General features: G+C 35.2%; 1 protein-coding gene across 1 annotated transcript; it reads right to left on the reverse strand.

Moving 5' to 3' along the window:
* Window positions 1-638: 638 nt before the first annotated feature.
* TSN (translin) lies at window positions 639-9,108 on the reverse strand. The gene is made up of 6 exons (XM_001362334.5): window positions 8,844-9,108; window positions 7,384-7,477; window positions 6,117-6,213; window positions 5,434-5,549; window positions 4,262-4,341; window positions 639-2,817 (listed from the first exon to the last, which is right to left on the reverse strand). The coding sequence occupies exons 1-6, from the start codon at window positions 8,907-8,909 to the stop codon at window positions 2,584-2,586; spliced, it is 687 nt and encodes a 228-aa protein (XP_001362371.1). The 5' UTR covers window positions 8,910-9,108; the 3' UTR covers window positions 639-2,583.
* Between the last annotated feature and the right edge of the window lie 9,003 nt (window positions 9,109-18,111).

Below are 18,111 nucleotides of genomic sequence, written 5' to 3' on the forward strand. Positions count from 1 at the left end.
GTTCTTTGTACAAGATTCTTATAAACCTACATGTAACTTGTGTTACAGACACAAGACATAACACACAAGCTTGAGGGGATAAGGGGACTTTGACAGTTTAGACATTTTCAAACATAATAATGTTTTAATTAGAATAATAATAAATTAATAATAATTGTATCTGGCAGGTCTGTGCCTAAAACATACTTACTCCACCATTACTACATCACCTTGGAAACCAGTGTAAATAGAAACTATTAATTCTACAACAAAAATGGTCCTCCAATCCCCAGCCCTTATTTTTTTAACCTAGAGAAAATAAAATGGGAGTCCCTTCAAAGCAAATAATCTGTAATTCCTCTCTCCCACTCCCACCCTCCTGTCTTGAAGTCTGAAAAGTTAACCAAACATTTGTCATGCTAAAATCATAACTATTGTTTCTATCTCATAAATGGAATATAGTTTTGATTCCCTGGGCCAAAGTATATCCTTTATATTAAAGTCTTAGACAATGTTAATTCATCTTATGACCAGTGTTATATCTTTCATAGCATTTTTCATTTGTACATATCTGAACTATATCCCTTGTACCTCCAGCAAATAGAAAGTTTTTTTCTACCTATGTATTCTGGTATCATATTACTTATTACCACTACAAATAATAAAAACAAATTTTATTTCTCATATGACAGCAACAGTACAGCTAAACAATTAAACAAAATACACATTCAAAATCAACTTATCTCTCTTCTCCCTTTTAAATGTATTTTTCCATTCAGAATCATAATCCACAACCTTCCCATAGAACTTTCAACATTCTCAAGCAGAAACAACACTTAAAAAGAAAAAAAAAAGACATCAAATTCACTATCTGCTACAGATCATCTGAATGAAAAGGCTTTTCTTTTCAGGTCAGGTAGTAGCATTAAATGCCTTGGTTCATCTACCTGAGCATCTTTCAGTGCCTGGGCTTTTAAAAGAGGCCTTTCCGTAACCTACTATTTAAAAAGAATACTTGGAAAATTTTTCTCACTGATTTACCACTTGAAATTCACTAGTGTCAATAGTCTATAATTAATTTATATGTGCTGTTAACAGTTTATAAATTAATCTATGTAATAACTTGTGTCACCGTTTCTATTTTCCTTAGCATAAAGGCCAAATTAATTTTAATTATGTAATATGTTCTATGTTACAAACAGAATAAGTGACTAGTATTCAACATCAAGGTTAGTAACTACTTTGTATTACAAGTGTCAAGAGTGGCAACTTTCCTTCAACTAGTTCTAAGCACTAAAGTTACACTCTTAATAGTATTCATTACTGCTGTGAATAGCAGATGAAGAATATTCTTAATTCTGCCTGGCAGATGAAAAAAAAGCTGTAATTAAATAATAGACCAAAACTCATAAATCTAAAGGCTCACACTGGTTCTTAGGTAACCATTGGCATTCTCTGTCATACCTCATAAAATTAAGGCAATGCCTTTCTTTTACACAAGGTACAAACTGCTGAATTCTCATTTATGTAATATAAATATGTAGTATGCAGGACATTGGGAAGCTAGGTAGCACAGTGAAAAGTACTACATCTGGGCCTGGGTTCATCTGGCCTCAGACACTTCCTAGTTGTGCAAATCACTCAACCCAAATTTCCTAGTCCTTGCTGATCTTCTGTCTTAGAATTGATAGTAAGACAGAAGGTAAGGGTTTTAAAAAAATAATAACTCCTATGATGGTTGTATGCCCCCAGCCCAAACTATTTTTCTGGCTTCTAGAAATATGGTTTGTCATCTCCTAAGTATAGATTGTTTTTATGGTAATAGTTCTCAAAGTGAATCATTCTAACAACATCAAAAAGCAATGGCTTTTAAACACTAATTTTTTGTCTTTGAGCCTGATAATAGCATCCTTTAGAGTCAAAAAGAAAAATTCACCAAAAACTGAAGTCCAAATAGACATTTCACCTCCCAAAATAATTTTTAGTTTGATTAAGCAAAGCAAATTTTCATTATTTTTACAAACATTATTAAGAATATTTGAGAAATGCCTCCCCTATAAAACTTTGACACTCAATTCATTCATAGGACTTTTTGAATTAACAAAAACATTATTTAACCAGAAAGCATTTTTCATATACTTTTTAATTTTACAAAAATTCTTTTTAATTGTCTATTTATAAGTTCATACCAGATCTAGAATGACTGATCTGCCTTTTGGGATGTGTAAAGAGTAGGAATTATCACAGAAGGAAAAATATACAAGCAAGACACCAAGCACTCAACACAATATGTTAAGGAAGTTAGGATAAACACGTGAACTATTTTTACTGAGAAGTTGGCAGTTACTACTGTTAGCAGAACCAAAATACACTGAATCATAGAATAAGCTCACTGCAAACAAGGGAATTCTATCCTTCTGAAGGGTTTTTTTCCTAAAAAAAAAAAAGTTTCATTTCTTATACCTGCACCATGCAATTGGTAAGAAAATAAAGAAAAGTTTTTAAGCATTTGCAGCTTCTAAACTACCACAGGAGAGGGATATTAAAACTCCCACCCCTTTACTGGCAACCACTGGAGGTAAACAAGGCCAATAACAAGGGAATCTATTTCTCTGCACAAGCAGCTGCTGCTTCCTTATTGAAACCTCGGATTGACAAGTCGTAGACCACTTCTTCTACTTTTTTCACATCATACTTCAAGCCATCATAGCGTTTTCTCAGTGAATCATTTTTTAAGTTGAGAAGTCGGAAGCCAGAATCTAGCTCATTGATGAATGTAGAGATATGAAGAGGACGGGCATAGTCCCCAGCAGTGACACTGTTAACTGACAGGCGAGACTGTATAAAGAGGGGAGAAAAAAAGGCAATACATTATTGAAATGCTACCTTTTAGCATTACTTGATTTGAAAAACAACTAAAAAAAAATCAGGGCCTTGGAATTTCAAATCAAATTCTGCCTCTAACTACATACCATTAAGTAAATCTAATTAGGACAAATTCTCAACTGAAGGTAATCCATTTGAAAATAAGATCCCATTTGGAGTTTTCTTGGCAAATATTTTACAGTGATTTGTCATTTCCTTTTCCAGCTCATTTTACAAATGAGGAGACTGAAGCAAACAGGGTTAAGTGACTTGCCCAGAGTCACAAAGCTATATGGGTTAAAGGACAAATTTGAACTCAGGTTGTCCTGAATCCAAGTCCAATACATTATCCATGGCACCACCTGGAAACCCCTTTCAACCTATTTAAAGACTTGCTAAAGTTTATTAAACACCTAAGATTTCTCCCACTAGACCTAATCAGTCTTCCAATAAAGTACTGCTGAATTATATATGTACCACACTTACTGATTAAAACTCATTTATCATACTATACAAGGCAAATGAAAATAAAGCCCTCAGAAGTTCAATTGTTTTCACAAATCTAGTGAAGAGATGAATAGCATTTATGAAGTCTTCAAAGTAGATCATAATGACATACACATAACCATATGGCAAAAGCATATTCAGAAAACTATCAGGTCCTACCTCTAATATTTACCAGCTATGTGACTCTGGACAAGTCATAACTTCTCTAAGCATCAATTTCCCCACTAATACAATCAGGATTAATAGATTTTCACTACCTAAGAAAAAGAATTATTATAAATGTTGAAATAATGTTATTTGTATCACTGCTATGGTAATCATATAAAAGCAATAGAAAGATGACTTTAAAAATCCAACATTAAAAAGGTAATATTGTCTTCAAACAAATCTTCAAACCCATCCTACTATGTCTGACTAAAGATTCTCCTTCTACGAGAAACTTTCCAATAACTTCAAATTACCCTAATTCCACCTTCTTTTTAAACTATCACACTGACAGTCTTTACTACATAAGGTACATTTGCTGACATCCTATCTTGCAACAGTATTTCATGCATTTACTCTTTCCCTATGATCAGGTTGTATCTTAAGAAAGAAAAACATCTTAGAGTATATCTTCTGTACTTTTAACATTCATTTGGATCTAATATACTACCTTGTGCTTTTCATATGTTCATCATATAGATTACATGCTACCTGAAGGCATGGATATATTATATGTATCTCTCAAATCATCTGGCATAGTCCTTTGCACACAATCAGCACTCAGTAATTATTCATTGATGGCTTAGAAATGTAGGTGCTTCATAAACATTTATTGGATGATAAAAAGCTTAACAAATATGCTAACAACATCCCTTAACAGTTCCAAAAGAACATTTTTTTAAAAGACAAATTAGTAGTCTCTTACCAATTCACTAGCAAGAATTAGCACACCAGAGAGATAGTCTTCAATGTCCAAATGAAATCCTCTTTCTCGATCTGGTTCAACTAAAAATGTCACAGTAAACTAAGGTTACAATCTGAATCTAATTTGAATCCAACATAAGAGATTCAAAAATGTCCTTCTCAAAGGGTATTCATCAACTGGAGAATGGCTTAACAAATTATAACACATGAACGTAATAGAGTATTATTGTGGCATAAGAAATTATTAAAGGGACAATTTCAGAAAAACTTGGTAAAACTTGTATGCAATGATGCATAGTGAAGTGAATAGAACCAGAAGAACACTTTAAACAGTAACAACATTCTAAAGACAAGCAATTTTGAAAGACTTGAGAACTCTAATCAACCCAGTGACCCCCCAACTATTCCAAAACCCCACAATGAAACATGTGATGGATTCATGGTGCAGAATAAGTTTTTTGACCAATGAGGGAATGTTTTGCTTGGCTAGACACTTTTGTTACAAGAGGTTTTTCTTCCTCTCCCTCGCCCCACCCCCTCCACAAAAGACAAAGGTGGGGAGAAAAAAGAGAATTTTTGTTCATCAAAAAAATTAGTTTTTTTTAAATGTCCCTCACATGTCAGCTATTAACATGACAAATTTTTTTAGTTTTCCAAAGTTTTTCATAATCTTATTTATTATTGGTTTTTCTCATAGAGATCATATCTAACTTTTCTTTCTTCCTAAAAAAATTAAAATACTATTTAGGTACCCTTCCTTAAACACATATGTATTTCCATATAATTGTTTTCCATTTACAAAAGCACAAGTTCCTTTCTTAAAATGAAAGGATTGGACCAGATGATTTGAAAGGTACTTTCTAGCTTCTAAACCTATTATCCAATAGTCCCTTTGTACTCCCCCCCCAAAAAATTACTGTTATCCCAAATTATATAGATCGATTTTTAAAAAATCTTTACCTTCTATCTGTATCAATACTTAATGATTCTAAGAGAGAAAAGCAGTAAGGGCTAGGTTGTTGGGATTAGGTGATTTGCCAAGGGTCACACAAGTAGGAAATGTCTAAGGTCAAATTTGAACCCAGATCTTCCCGATTCCAGACCTGGCACTCTACCCACTGTGCTACCTAGCTGCCCCTATATAGATCATTATTAATTTAAGCACAAACTTACTGCCAAGTATTTCTGTAACTGCTTCTCGAGTCACAAGTGTTTCTGTTTCCAAATACACAACAAATGCTGCCAGGAAGACCAAGCGCTGCAATACAAACCGCCAATGTTCATGAAATCTGCAATGAAATTAAGTACATACTTAAACTTAACTGGTTGAATAGAAAAATTCAGTTACTACCTCAAAGTATCTTTTTTGCTCAACATTATAGTACCCAAACTAGAAATGTTTGCTTAAAAAAAAAAAGTTTGGGGAACTGGGTTCTAGTCCTAGCTATCATAGCTATGTCTTATAAATTCAGACAAATATACAAATTTCTCGGGTTCTCAATTTTTCTTAGCTGAAAAATGAGTCTCAACTAGATTCTCCAAAACTCTCTCACTATTCTAAAATTCTGTGAAATTTATGTCTATCTTACAAATAAATGAAAACTGAAAATAGCTTCATTCTAAAATTTTGGCTGTCACCAAGCTCTGGCACAAAAGGGGGACGGGCGGGTTTAAGATGAGAACCTTAATTATTTCTTTAAAACTTTCAGTTCAAATATAATAGGGCTCCCTGTTACCCCCTAACCCTCACCTGAACCCTCCACACACTGTCTGCAGAGGTATAGCTTATTATTAATGTCAAAGAGGTATTCTCTTCTACTTGGCTTTCTACAAAACACATTAATTTTCTCACAAACCTGTAGTACTGTTCAGCAGGGAACTTGGTCTTCAGAGATGTTAGCTGTGTTTTTACTGTGTCAAAATGTTCTCGAGCTTTCAGACATTTCTTTGGAACTGATCATAAAAAGATGATCAAAATTAAGAAATGAAGGCAAGACTGAATAGCACATAAGGTTCTAGCCTAATATTGTCTCCATATGTAAAGCACCTGGAAACAAAGCAACATATTTTTTGCTTCAGAACCAGAGTAACAGACATTTCTGTTTCCTTGACTGAATCTAAAAATAACTTTGATTTTCAAAGTGACATTGATTAATCAATTTAGAAACATACATTTTTAAAAAGCCTAGTGTAAATCCAAACCAAAAGAAAAAAAATTTTTTTCTTTAAAGATAGAGGTGAGAGGGCAGCTAGATAGCTTAATGGATTGAGAACCAGGCCTAAAGAGAAGAAATCATGGGTTCAAATCTAGTCAGAGGCCTGTGTGACCCTGGGCATGTTCTTCAATCCCCACTGCTTAACCCTTACTGTTCTTTGGAACCAATACACAGTACTGATTCTAAGATGGAACATGGGGTTTAAAAAAAAAAAGGTGGAAATGAGGCTTAAGAAAAATATTTGATGAAAAGACTAAAATTTTCCTCAGAGGCATGCAAATTGCCTTTTGATATTTTCATAATCTTAATGAGCTCTTAGTAACTAAGACTATTTTGGGTTCCTATATAATTATTAACACATTTGAAGGGCATGGTTAGTCAACCCTTTTTCTTCAATGAGACAATGGTTATGTCAATGACAAATGCAAATAAAATTATTATAGTAACTTTTGATGAAACTATACTTCAACCTTATTCATTATATACTTCAGGAGTTTCAGTTTGACTTGACACAAATTTGCTACTGATTCATAGAGCTGAGCACTAGTTACCACTTCTAGTTTATAAATGCAACCTACTGCACATTCAAGTAGAGACACTATAAAACAAAAGAAAAAAATTATAATCCTCAAATGCCAGTCACACTTTTTAGTGGAATTTTATCACAGTATTTTAAATAATTATATATATTGATAATTAATTTAAAGATACAAACCAATCTGAGGATTCAATGAACCTAAAAAATAAATAGCAATTTACTCCTCTAGTTGGTAAAAATATTCCTCAAAAGCAAAATGGATATTTTACATAGAAAATACAAAGGCCTACATGTGTATAACTGCCAAAGACTCATATGATGTGGAAGTGTTGACTTCTAATATCAATATCAAAATAAATGTGAACTCACTGTCCTGAAATCCAGAACCTTGATGAACCCCTTGAAGCAAAGTTAAAATTTCTCGGGCTGTCTGCTCTAAACTCTGTACAACTTTCCGGATTTCCTAGGAGAGGAAAATGAAAGATTAAGTTATGAAATAAATTCAATATAATCTCTACCATCATAACCATAAACTCATAAAGCTTTAGCATTTCACTTTCCACTCAAAATTAAAAGAAAAATACCATCAACCTGATTACATTTAACTGAAAACCAAACAGTTCATACTTGTTCCCATTAGACTAAAGCATATATTCCAAAGATCCTCTAGAACTCACAATTTTTTAAAATTCCACTTTTCTCTGTCTATTTTTAACCATACCAGCCACCAAATATCCAAAACTATAATAATCCTATTACCATCAACAAGCAAAAATTTTAAAAATTAAATTAAATTCAGGATGGGAAGAGAAAGAGAGGAGCATTAAAGAAATAAAATATGGTTCTACTGATCTAATTCAAGCAAGAGACATATTTCACATATTTTCCATATTTTGTAAATCTTTGCCACTAATACCGTGTCAATGTAACTAATTCCAAGGACACTCGCTACCAAGATTTCTCCAAGGGTTTGGACTGTTTAAATGAGTAGGAATCAAACTTCTTGGCCACCCCCCCCAAAAAAAAACCTCCAATACCCTGTACCCTTCCTTTTTTTTGGCTCCAGAGTTTTAAATCTGAGTAGAACAAAGAGCAATGGATTTGGGGTCAAAAGATGTAGTTTGAATGCTGGCTCTATTTACTAGGTGTAACCTCAGGCATGCCATTTCTTCCCTTTTTAAGCCACAATTTCCTCAGCTATAAAACTAGAAGACTGGACTAAATGATAATGTATTCTTCCATCTCTAAGTGTACAATCAAAGGTACGGCACTGTAGGTGCAAGTTTAAAGTTCTGATAACAATCAGGTGTTCTGAATAAAGAAGTCAGAATAAATAACTAAAACTGTTCATTCTTCCTGGATTGGCTCGGTGGATTGAAAGCCAAGCCTACAAGTCCTAAATTCAAATCTGACATCAGACACTTCCTATGGGACCCAGGGCAAGTCACTGAATCCCCACGGCCTAGCATTGAACCAGCACACAGTAAAGATTCTAAGACGGAAAGTAAGGGTTTTGTGTTTTGCTTTATTTTGTTTTTCAAAAATTAGATAGAGAAAAAAGGGGCGTTTCACGGGGTTGGGGGTAGGGATGGGAAAAAGGGGGCGGAAACTTCCCCAAGAAGAGAGGAAATAATAGTCAGAGGAGGGTGGGGAACAAACGGGCCCACGGTAATACAGAAACGAAGAGGTTGGGAGGACCAAAGGCAGGAAAGAAGCGTGGACGGGAGCCTGGAGGAGGGAAGATCCTGGGAGAAAGGTCGGGGGGAGTGGGGAAACGGAGGGACAAGGAAAGAAGAGAAGGCCGATAGTAGACGAGGGGAAAGCCTTGCCTCTCGAATGTCCTGCTCAGCAGCCAGGAATCCTTGCAGCTCGATGAATATCTCGCTCACAGACATGCTGCTGGCGGCTGTAGTAACACTGGTCCCAGGAAGATTAAAGGGCAGAGAGAAAGACTCCGAGTTTCTAAGACAACTATAGATATCTGACCACTCCGACTCCCGCTTTTCCTACCCAGGAGTCCGTCTACGCTGCTGTCGCGGAGGTCCTCACTGACCCCGCGACGCGTCGAGGACGACGAGCGGCTGCCTCCCGTACTGCCTGATAGCAATGGCTGGTCCTCTGGTCTTTCCCAAGGCTCTAAAAATGATTCTTGCTGGCTGCTGTGGAGCTAGCCACGTCCTTGACCTCTTCCCGAATTAAGGGACGGGGAGATGCTAAGGGATAACGGAGAAGGAAAGAATTCTGAACAGGCACGACTTCGAATATCCTGGAGTGTGTACTCCTTCCCCTCCCTAAGCACATGGTCCTATGTTAGGAAAGGGGGAGGAGGAGGAACCAGTGAATTTAAAGAGGAAAGTGGGGTACTCGTGGCAATCTTAGTACTTATTGCAACTGCTTTTGAAGAAACAGGCAATACTCGGTCTTATTTTAGACAGGAGTCAATGATAGCCTTTCTTCATATTATGAACATAAGCGGAATACCTCTATTTGAATTCATAGTATTATTTTTCAAAGGAATTCTAAATTCTATAGTTCCTTGTAATTCTGTGCTTGTTTATCATTTAATAATGTAATGGAAATACTAATTAAGATAAGGATTAAAGAAAAGCATCCAACTTAGCAAATATCTTTTAAGTGCTAGGCAATTCGATATACAAGTAAAAGCAAAGATGAAAGATATTCCGTGTTCCAAGAGCTAACACTTAGAATACATTTGCCTTTTAAAAGATTACTACTACAGGTAGGAAGAAGCTAATTTGTGTATCAGCTGTTTGAGCGAAGAAGTCTTAATGCTTTAGGGTTCCTTCATTAGAATATGTTTGAGCATTGTCTGTTCAACAAACTTCATCTATTGTCTGGAATTCTGGAATGAAAACCTTGGGCTTCTGCCCAAGAATTTCTGACAATTACACATTACATTATTTCAATTTTAAACATCATAATTATGCTATATTATATTTGTATCCACAGCTAAAAGGGTAAACAACCCATAAAAGGAAGCAGATGAGAGTGAAGGGGAAATGGCAGCAAAGTCTGGAGAGTCAAGAGTTCATTCTGGAGAGGAAGGAAGGCATGCCTGGCTTGAGAGATTTCCAAAAAAATGGGGATTCTTGGGGGGGTTTGTTGCTGTCCTTTGTACTGAAAGAGGACCAAAAAGACATCACTATGTAGGGATCCATGTCCAGTGTGTTCTATTGTAGTTAATCTAACCAATAGGAACTTGGAAGGCTCTACCACTGGTGGGGCACAAATAGCCCTATGAACATATAAGGAGACGTCCCTAAATTTTCCCATCTCACTTTTTTTTTTTTTAGCTACTGCAATTTTGCTTTGCTCACAGAGTAGGGTTAAGGTGCCTTCTTTGATGCCTTGCAGGATGGTAGGTGAATTCCATGCCTCACAATGGATACTAATGTTTTTTCATAGAGACCTTAAGAGTGCCCTCCTATCGATTCTCTGCTTGTGAGTACTTATTTTGTGTGAGTTCTCCACAAAATACTTTTTTAGGTAATTTGACTTTGTACCAAAATGGCCAGTCCACCAGTTTCAATCTCTTGTTGTTCAGCTCAAGAAAGGACCTGTGTTAGGTGGTTCATCTTGCTAGATGATTTTCAGGATCTTCAAAAAGAAGTGAATCAGTTTCCTAGCCTGGCACTGTATATTGTTCAGGTTTCGTAGGCATACAGCAATGAATTCAGTACAATAGCTCTGTAGGCCTTCAGTTTTGTAAGTAGCCTAATGCCTTTTCTCTATCACACTTCCCTTTAGAGTCTCCAAATTATTGAGCTAGCTTTAGCAATCGGTGCATCAACCTCACCATCCATGTGGACATCCCTGGAAAGTATACTGCTGAGATAAGTGAACTTCTTCATGGCATTCAAAATTTCTCTATTTGCTATAACCTTGTATAAATGATTCAGTATAGGCTAGTAGAGAACCTCTGTTTTCATGGTGTTAATTGTGAGACTAAAATCAGTACAAACAACAGAGAATAACTCTTTGCTTGATTGCATATCACTTTCAGAACCTATATCGAGTGCATAATAATCATTTGTGAACAGAAAGTCATGCACCAGTGCCCCTCCACTTTAAACTTGGTTTGTAGCCTTTTCAAGCTAAATAATTTATCATTAATGCATTAGCTGACCTTGATGCTGTTTTCATCCTCATTGAAAGTGTCTAATGATAACAATGAAAATATGCTAAAAAGCATAATAAGGAACATGGGAGCAACTAGCTAGTCAGAGGAAGAGGTTAGCTGGGATGGAATGTACTTCCATTGTGAAGAGTCCAGGGGTGAGAAGGCTTCAATGGCATAAAAGGAGAAATTAATAGAAAGGACAGAACATGTTAAAGGAAGGAATTTAATACTTCCAGATCATATTTTTCCTCTATCAATTACATGTAAAAATAATTTTTAGTATTCAGGGTTTTTTTTTTCCAAAATTCTCTCTCTCTCTTTCCCCTCCCTGAGACAGTAAGCAACTTTACATGTAATCATATAAAACACTTTTCCATATTAGTCATTTTGTGGAAGAGCTCTCAAACAAGAAAAAAGATATATGATTGTTCTTTCTCTGGAGACAGATGGCATTTCTCATCACAAGTCTCTGGGATTGCTTCGGTTCACTGTATTGCTGAGGATAACTAGGTCATTTACAGTTCATCAAAATATATTGCTATTAACTATGTACAATATTCTTCTGATTCTCCTCTCTACTTTGCATCTGTTTATGTCTTTCCAAGTTTTTCCAGAAATTGTCCTGCTCATTATTGCTTAAAGCATAATAATATTCCATCACAATCATATACCACAATTTGTTTAGCCATTCCCTAGTTGATGAACAATTCCTAAATGTCCAATTCTTTGCTATCACAAAAAGAGCTGCAATAAATATTTTTACACAAATAGGTCTTTTCCCCCCTTTTTTGGATCTCTTTGTGATATAGACCTAGTAATGGTACTACTGGATCAAAGGGAACACATAGTTTTAAAGTTCTTTGGGCATAGTTCCATATTGTTCTCCAGAATGGTTAGATCAGTTCATAACTCCACTAACAGTGCATTAAGCGTCCCAATTTTCCCATATCCCCTACAACATTTATCATTTTCGTTTTCTGTTATATTTACCAATCTGATAGGTATGAAGTGGTACCTCAGAGTTTTTAATTTGCACTTCTCAAGAGTGATTTAGACCATTTTTTCATATGATTATAGCTTTGTTTTCATCATCTGAAAACTGCCTGTTCATATCCTTTGAAAATGTATCAAGTGGAGAATGACTTAAGTTTTTGTAAATTTTACTTAATTCTCTATGCGTTCAGTAAATGAGACTTTTATCAGAGATACTTGATTTAAAAAAAAATCTCCCAGGTTTCTGCTTTTCTTCTAATCTTAGTTCCATCAGTTTTGTTTGTACATATACTTTTTAATTTAACGTGATCAAAATTATACATTTTACATTCTATAATACTCTCACTCTTTTGTTTGGTAATAAATTCTTCACCTATCCATAGATCTGACAGATAAACTATTCCATGTTCCCCTTTATATCCCTTTATGTCTAAATCATGTACATGTACCCATGTTGCCCTTATTTTGAGTGAGATGTTGGTTTCCAGCACATATCCTAAAACAAATTATAAACAGGAACACAGGCAAAATAAAATAAATTTTAAAATCACAAAAAGACTGTTGCAATCCCCACAATAAAAGTCCTAGGTTAAGTTTCTGACAGAGTTTTTAGGCAGTAAGAATCATGGCTACTTAGCTGTCAAATTGTCACAAACTCTGAATTAAGTGGAGATTAATTAGGAATATTTTGTTGTATTTGAACATTTGTAGTTCTTGTATCACACATCTTTTAGATGCTTGGGGGAAGATGAGAGACCAGTAACAGACAAATTTTAAGCTCTTAGATTAAAGAAATAATTTTGTTGAAAACACTAAAAAAAAAACTACTGTGAGGCCTATCTTCTAGTATACTAGACAAATCATTTAGTTTCTCTGGGCCTGAGTTTCCACATCTTTAAAATGAAGGGGTTGTTCTTGACCTCATTCTCTTCCAGTTCTAAATTGTTATGGAAGAAATATCTCCTTTCTGAGTTCATATGATACATGACTGTTGCTGAAATTTATCTACCCCATCACAGAGGGAAAACTTGGGTTTTATTATTATACTTATGCATAAATTCAGATCTCAGACCCAAAAAAATGAACAACCATTAGGTTTCTAACAAGGTCTCCTATATTAAAATCACATCAGAGTGAGAGAAATAGTTCTTTTACATATTACAATCTTGTACCTAGACCTCTTAGGCCATAAAAGTTAAAGAAAAGATAGTTTTTAACCCCATGCTTCCTTCAATGTTAAAAAAGTTGAATAAATTTTAAGAGTCATAATCTCAGCACTAACACACTTACTTATATAGACTAGTTAAACTAAGATTACAAATTAAACTACATTTAGAGAATTCACAAATGGGCTTATTGAGGGGAAATATTTACATATCACCAAGAAATTAGGGACAGTGGATTCCTCCTCTACCTTTTTATCTAAGGAATGTTTGAAGCTATATATAAGTAAATTTCCAGATCCCATGTGGCAGATTTTGGTCAGGTGAGGTTACTATAAAGAGAAGATGGACTTTCAATTAACTACAAGTTGTAGAAGGAATACCCCCAAGCCCCAAATAATAAAGGCAATAAAAGGAAATTTAAAATTCCCATTACAAAATTTGTAGTTATATATCTGAAAGAAAACTCATTAACTTTTCTCTAAGACCTATTTTTTGCTTTTGAATCCTCCCTTATATTTTAACCAGAGTATCAGACCACATAATACTATAGTTACACATACATATTCACATAGATACAGACCACATAGTCACTACTTAAATGCTTGTTTGGTTTAGTGGATTCATGATCTCATTAAGGTGAATATATTCCAGTATGTTTGCCAAGAAAAGAGTCAGATACAACTGAACTAACTCAACAACAAGAAGTCAGGCTATTGAGATAACTCCCCTTTATATTCTATTATTAGCTTATTTAGGAAAACTCCTAAACTATAACTATAACTCCTATATTATAAAATGTTTAAAGAAATTTAGGAAAAAGGGAGACTCTTCAAGGTGTCCTATTTGAGAAGTCTTTGCTGAAAACTTCATTGTTAGTGCTCTCAGTCTCCTCAAAATCTTGAATTTACTCATTTGTTTACATGTTAAATCCTCTGGTAGAATTTTCACTATCCTTGGGAGTAGTTTTTAAAATTTGTTTTTGTCCTTGATTTCTTCACAGCTAACACAGTAGCTTACATGAAGTAGAGGCTTAGCAAGTGTTTCTTGGATTGAATTTTGTTATTACCTACCTACCACTCAGGTCATCCATTTGGCATTCCATGTTTTGGATATGTAAATAGCCCATCCCCTTTTCCAATAACATTTTCTGGACATTGTGTTTTATACTGTTTCTTATGAACAATCTAGCATTATTTATGTCACAGACTGTTTAAACACACTAAGCCTTTTCCTGAGTCTCCATCACCTTAGGTCATTTGTAATCACAAAATAACATTGTTTTAAAGGTGGGATTTTGAGTTACATAATAATTTAAGATTTTTAAATGCTCTTAAGGCTGGTAGATTTGTTAAGAATCTGTCTCTTTGAATCTACTAAAAAGCTAGTGGAAATAACAACTTTGGCAAAATTGCAGGATACAAAATAAACCCACATAAATCATCCAGCATTTCTATATACTCATCCTGGCAGCAAGAGTTAGAAAGAGAAATCAATTTATAATAACCCTTGACAATATAAAATACTTGGGAATATATCTGCCAAGACAGACACAGGAACTATATGAACGCAACTACAAAAAAATTTCCACACAATTAAAAAATAGATCTAAATAACTGGAAAAACATTAATTGCTCATGGATAGGATGAACTAACAAAATAAAAATAACAATCTTTCCCAAACTAATTTACTTATTTAGTGCCATACCCATCAAACTACTAAGAAACTTTTTAATGAATTAGAAAAAACAATAACAGAGTTTATTTGGAAGAACAAACGATCAAGAATATCAAGGGAAATAATTTTTAAAAATTTGAAGGAAAGCCGCCTAGCAGGACCAGATCTTAAAATGTACCATAAAGCAGTGGTCATCAAAACAATATGATACTGGCTGGGAGACAGAAAGGAGGATCAGTGAAATAGACTTGGGGTAAGTGATCTCAGCAAGACAGTCAATGATAAACCTAATGATCCCAGCTTTTGGGACAAAAATCCACTATTTGACAAAAAGTGCTTGGAAAATTGGAAAACAGTATGGGAGAGATTAGGTTTAGATCAACATCTCACACCCTACACCAAGATAAACTCAGAATGGGTAAATGACTTGAATATAAAGAAGGAAACCATAAGTAAATTAGGTGAACACAGAATAGTATGCCTGTCAGATTTTTGGGAAAGGGAAGATTTTAAGACCATACAAGAGTTAGAAAAAATTAGAAAATGCAAAATAAATAATTTTGATTACATTAAATTAAAAAGGTTTTGTACAAACAAAACCAATGCAACCAAAATTAGAAGGGAAGTAACAAATTGGGGGGGAGGGATCTTTATAACAAAAACCTCTGACAAAGGTCTAATAACTCAAATTTATAAGGAGCTAAATCAATTGTACAAAAAATTAAGCCATTCCCTAATCAATAAATGGGTAAGGGACATGAATAGTCAATTTTCAGATAAAGAAATCAAAACTATTAATAAGTACATAAAAAGTGTTCTAAATCTCTTATAATTAGAGAAATACAAATCAAAACAACTCTGAGGTACCACCTCACCCCTAGCAAACTGGCCAACATGACAGCAAAAGAAAGTAATAAATGTTGGAGGGGATATGGCAAAATTGGGACATTAATACATTGCTGGTGGAGTTGTGAATTGATCTAACCATTCTGGAAGGCAATTTGGAACTATGCCCAACGGGTGCTAAAAAAATGCCTGCCCTTTGATCCAGCCATAGCACTACTAGGTTTATACCCCAAAGAGATAATAGGGAAAAAGACTTGCACAAAAATATTTATAGCTGTGCTCTTTGTGGTGGCAAAAAATTGGAAAATGAGGGGATGCCCCCCAATTGGGGAATGGCTGAGCAAATTGCTGTATATGATGGTGATGGAATACTATTGTGCTCAAAGGAATAATGAAGTGGAGGAATTCTATGTGAATTAGAACGACCTCCAGGAATGGATGCAGAGCAAAAGAAGCAGAACCAGGAGAACATTATACACAGAGACCTATACACTGTGGCACAATCAAATGTAATAGACTTCTCTACTAGCAGCAATGCAATGACCTAGGACAATTCTGAGGGACTTATGAGAAAGAACACTATCCACATTGAGAGGAAGAACTGTGGGAGTAGAAACACAGAAGAAAAACAATTGTTTGATCACATGGGTTGATGAGGATATATATATAGACTCTAAATGATCATCCACCTAGTGCAATTATTATCAATAATATGGAAATGGGTCTTGTTCAATGACAGGTAAAACCCAGTAGAATTGCACATCAGCTATGGAAAGGGGTTGGGGGGAGGGGGGGAAAGAACATGAATCTTGTAACCATAGAATAATATTCTAAACTAATTAATTAAATAAAATTAAATATTAAAAATTTTTAATTAAAGTTTAAAAAACAATCTGTCTCTTTATCTACGTTTCTCCCTTCCACTCTTTCCACCTCTTTGTAAATAAAAGCTGCTAAAAGTCATTTTGACTTAAGCTATAATATTTTTAAATCGGAGACTACAATATTACTTTATAACTCTCTTATTGAGTCAGAAACCCCAATTTAAATCTGGTGTCCTAAAAACCTAGAGAAAAGAGATTATCAAGGTAGAAAAAGTGATCAGAGATGTCAAAGGCTTTAGAGGGATCAAGGAGAATGACAATTAAGAAAAGGTCATTAAATTTAACAACTAAGAAATCATTAGTAACTTTAGAGAGAAAAGTTTTAGTTAGAAAAAAGGTCAGAAAGTAACTTATAAATTGTTAAGATGAAAGTGAGAGAAGAAAAAGTGGAGATATCTATTATGGATATATTATGATTTGGCTACAAAGAGCAGAGAAACTGCAGGATGGCAATTAACAGGGATGAAAGAATCAAATGAGTTTTTTTCAGTATAGGAGAGACATGTTTGTAGGAAATAGGAAATGAGCTAGGAGAGAAAGAGAGATTGAAAATAAGTGAAAAAAGCATGCTGAAAGCTAAAATGGATACTCCACTCTTCCCCGTTCTGTACACACACACACACACACACACACACACACAAAGAAATCACCTCAAAACAAAGGAAAGCAGGAGGAACATGTCTTATTGGGGTAAGAAGAGAGAGTAGCCCAGGCAGTACAGCATCTGTGGGAACCAGAAGAACTCGGTCCAATCCAACATGCTGTTGATCCACCAGAAGCAACAAAACTACATCCGGAGCCACTTGACCCAGGTATAGAAGGTAGAAAGGACAGGGCTGGGAACCATCTGAATTTAAGCCAATCACCATCTTTAACAAAGGCAGAGAGGCCAGGAACCTATACACTCCCTGGTGGCAAGAGAACCTAAGGGAGCAAATCAATAGAGTGAGGGTGTAGCCCAGCTTAAGCCATTTTACAGACCAATATATTTCCACATGGCCAAAAGCAGTGAATTGGAAGAGTGTCTAAGGCAGCAAAGCTCAGAGCAGGGGAACTGCCCAGCCCAAGACACTTTGAAGGAACAGGGAACCAGCAGCATGGAGACCAGACTAGCCCTCAAAACAACGGGTAAACTGGTAACACAAGGGGAAAGTGGGACCACCCACTCAATAGACACAACATGGGAAACAAAGACATGTAGGTCCATCCAAAATACCAGAGACAAGTACTCTGTAAGCTTGCAATGGTGCTTCTTCTACCCCAAGAACAGAGAAGAACCTTAATAGATAAATAAGGTAATTAGAAGGGGGAGTGGAAGAAATAATTAGAAAAATGAGCACAAGACAGAAAAAAACTGATCTTAGAAAGATCCTTGAGGGCAACTGGGTGGCT

The sequence above is a fragment of the Monodelphis domestica genome, chromosome 4, assembly GCF_027887165.1.
Source record: "Monodelphis domestica isolate mMonDom1 chromosome 4, mMonDom1.pri, whole genome shotgun sequence".
In the NCBI taxonomy this organism is placed as follows: Eukaryota; Metazoa; Chordata; class Mammalia; order Didelphimorphia; family Didelphidae; genus Monodelphis; species Monodelphis domestica.

Bases quoted from the DNA above. Each gene is read 5' to 3' on its own strand.
- TSN (XM_001362334.5), bottom strand. From the start codon at position 8,909: ATGTCTGTGAGCGAGATATTCATCGAGCTGCAAGGATTCCTGGCTGCT. The intron at 7,478-8,843 runs GCAAGGCTTTCC...TTCCTCTCCTAG, and splicing joins CTGAGCAGGACATTCGAGAG to GAAATCCGGAAAGTTGTACA. The intron at 4,342-5,433 runs GTAAGTTTGTGC...TGACATTTTTAG, and splicing joins AGTTACAGAAATACTTGGCA to TTGAACCAGATCGAGAAAGA.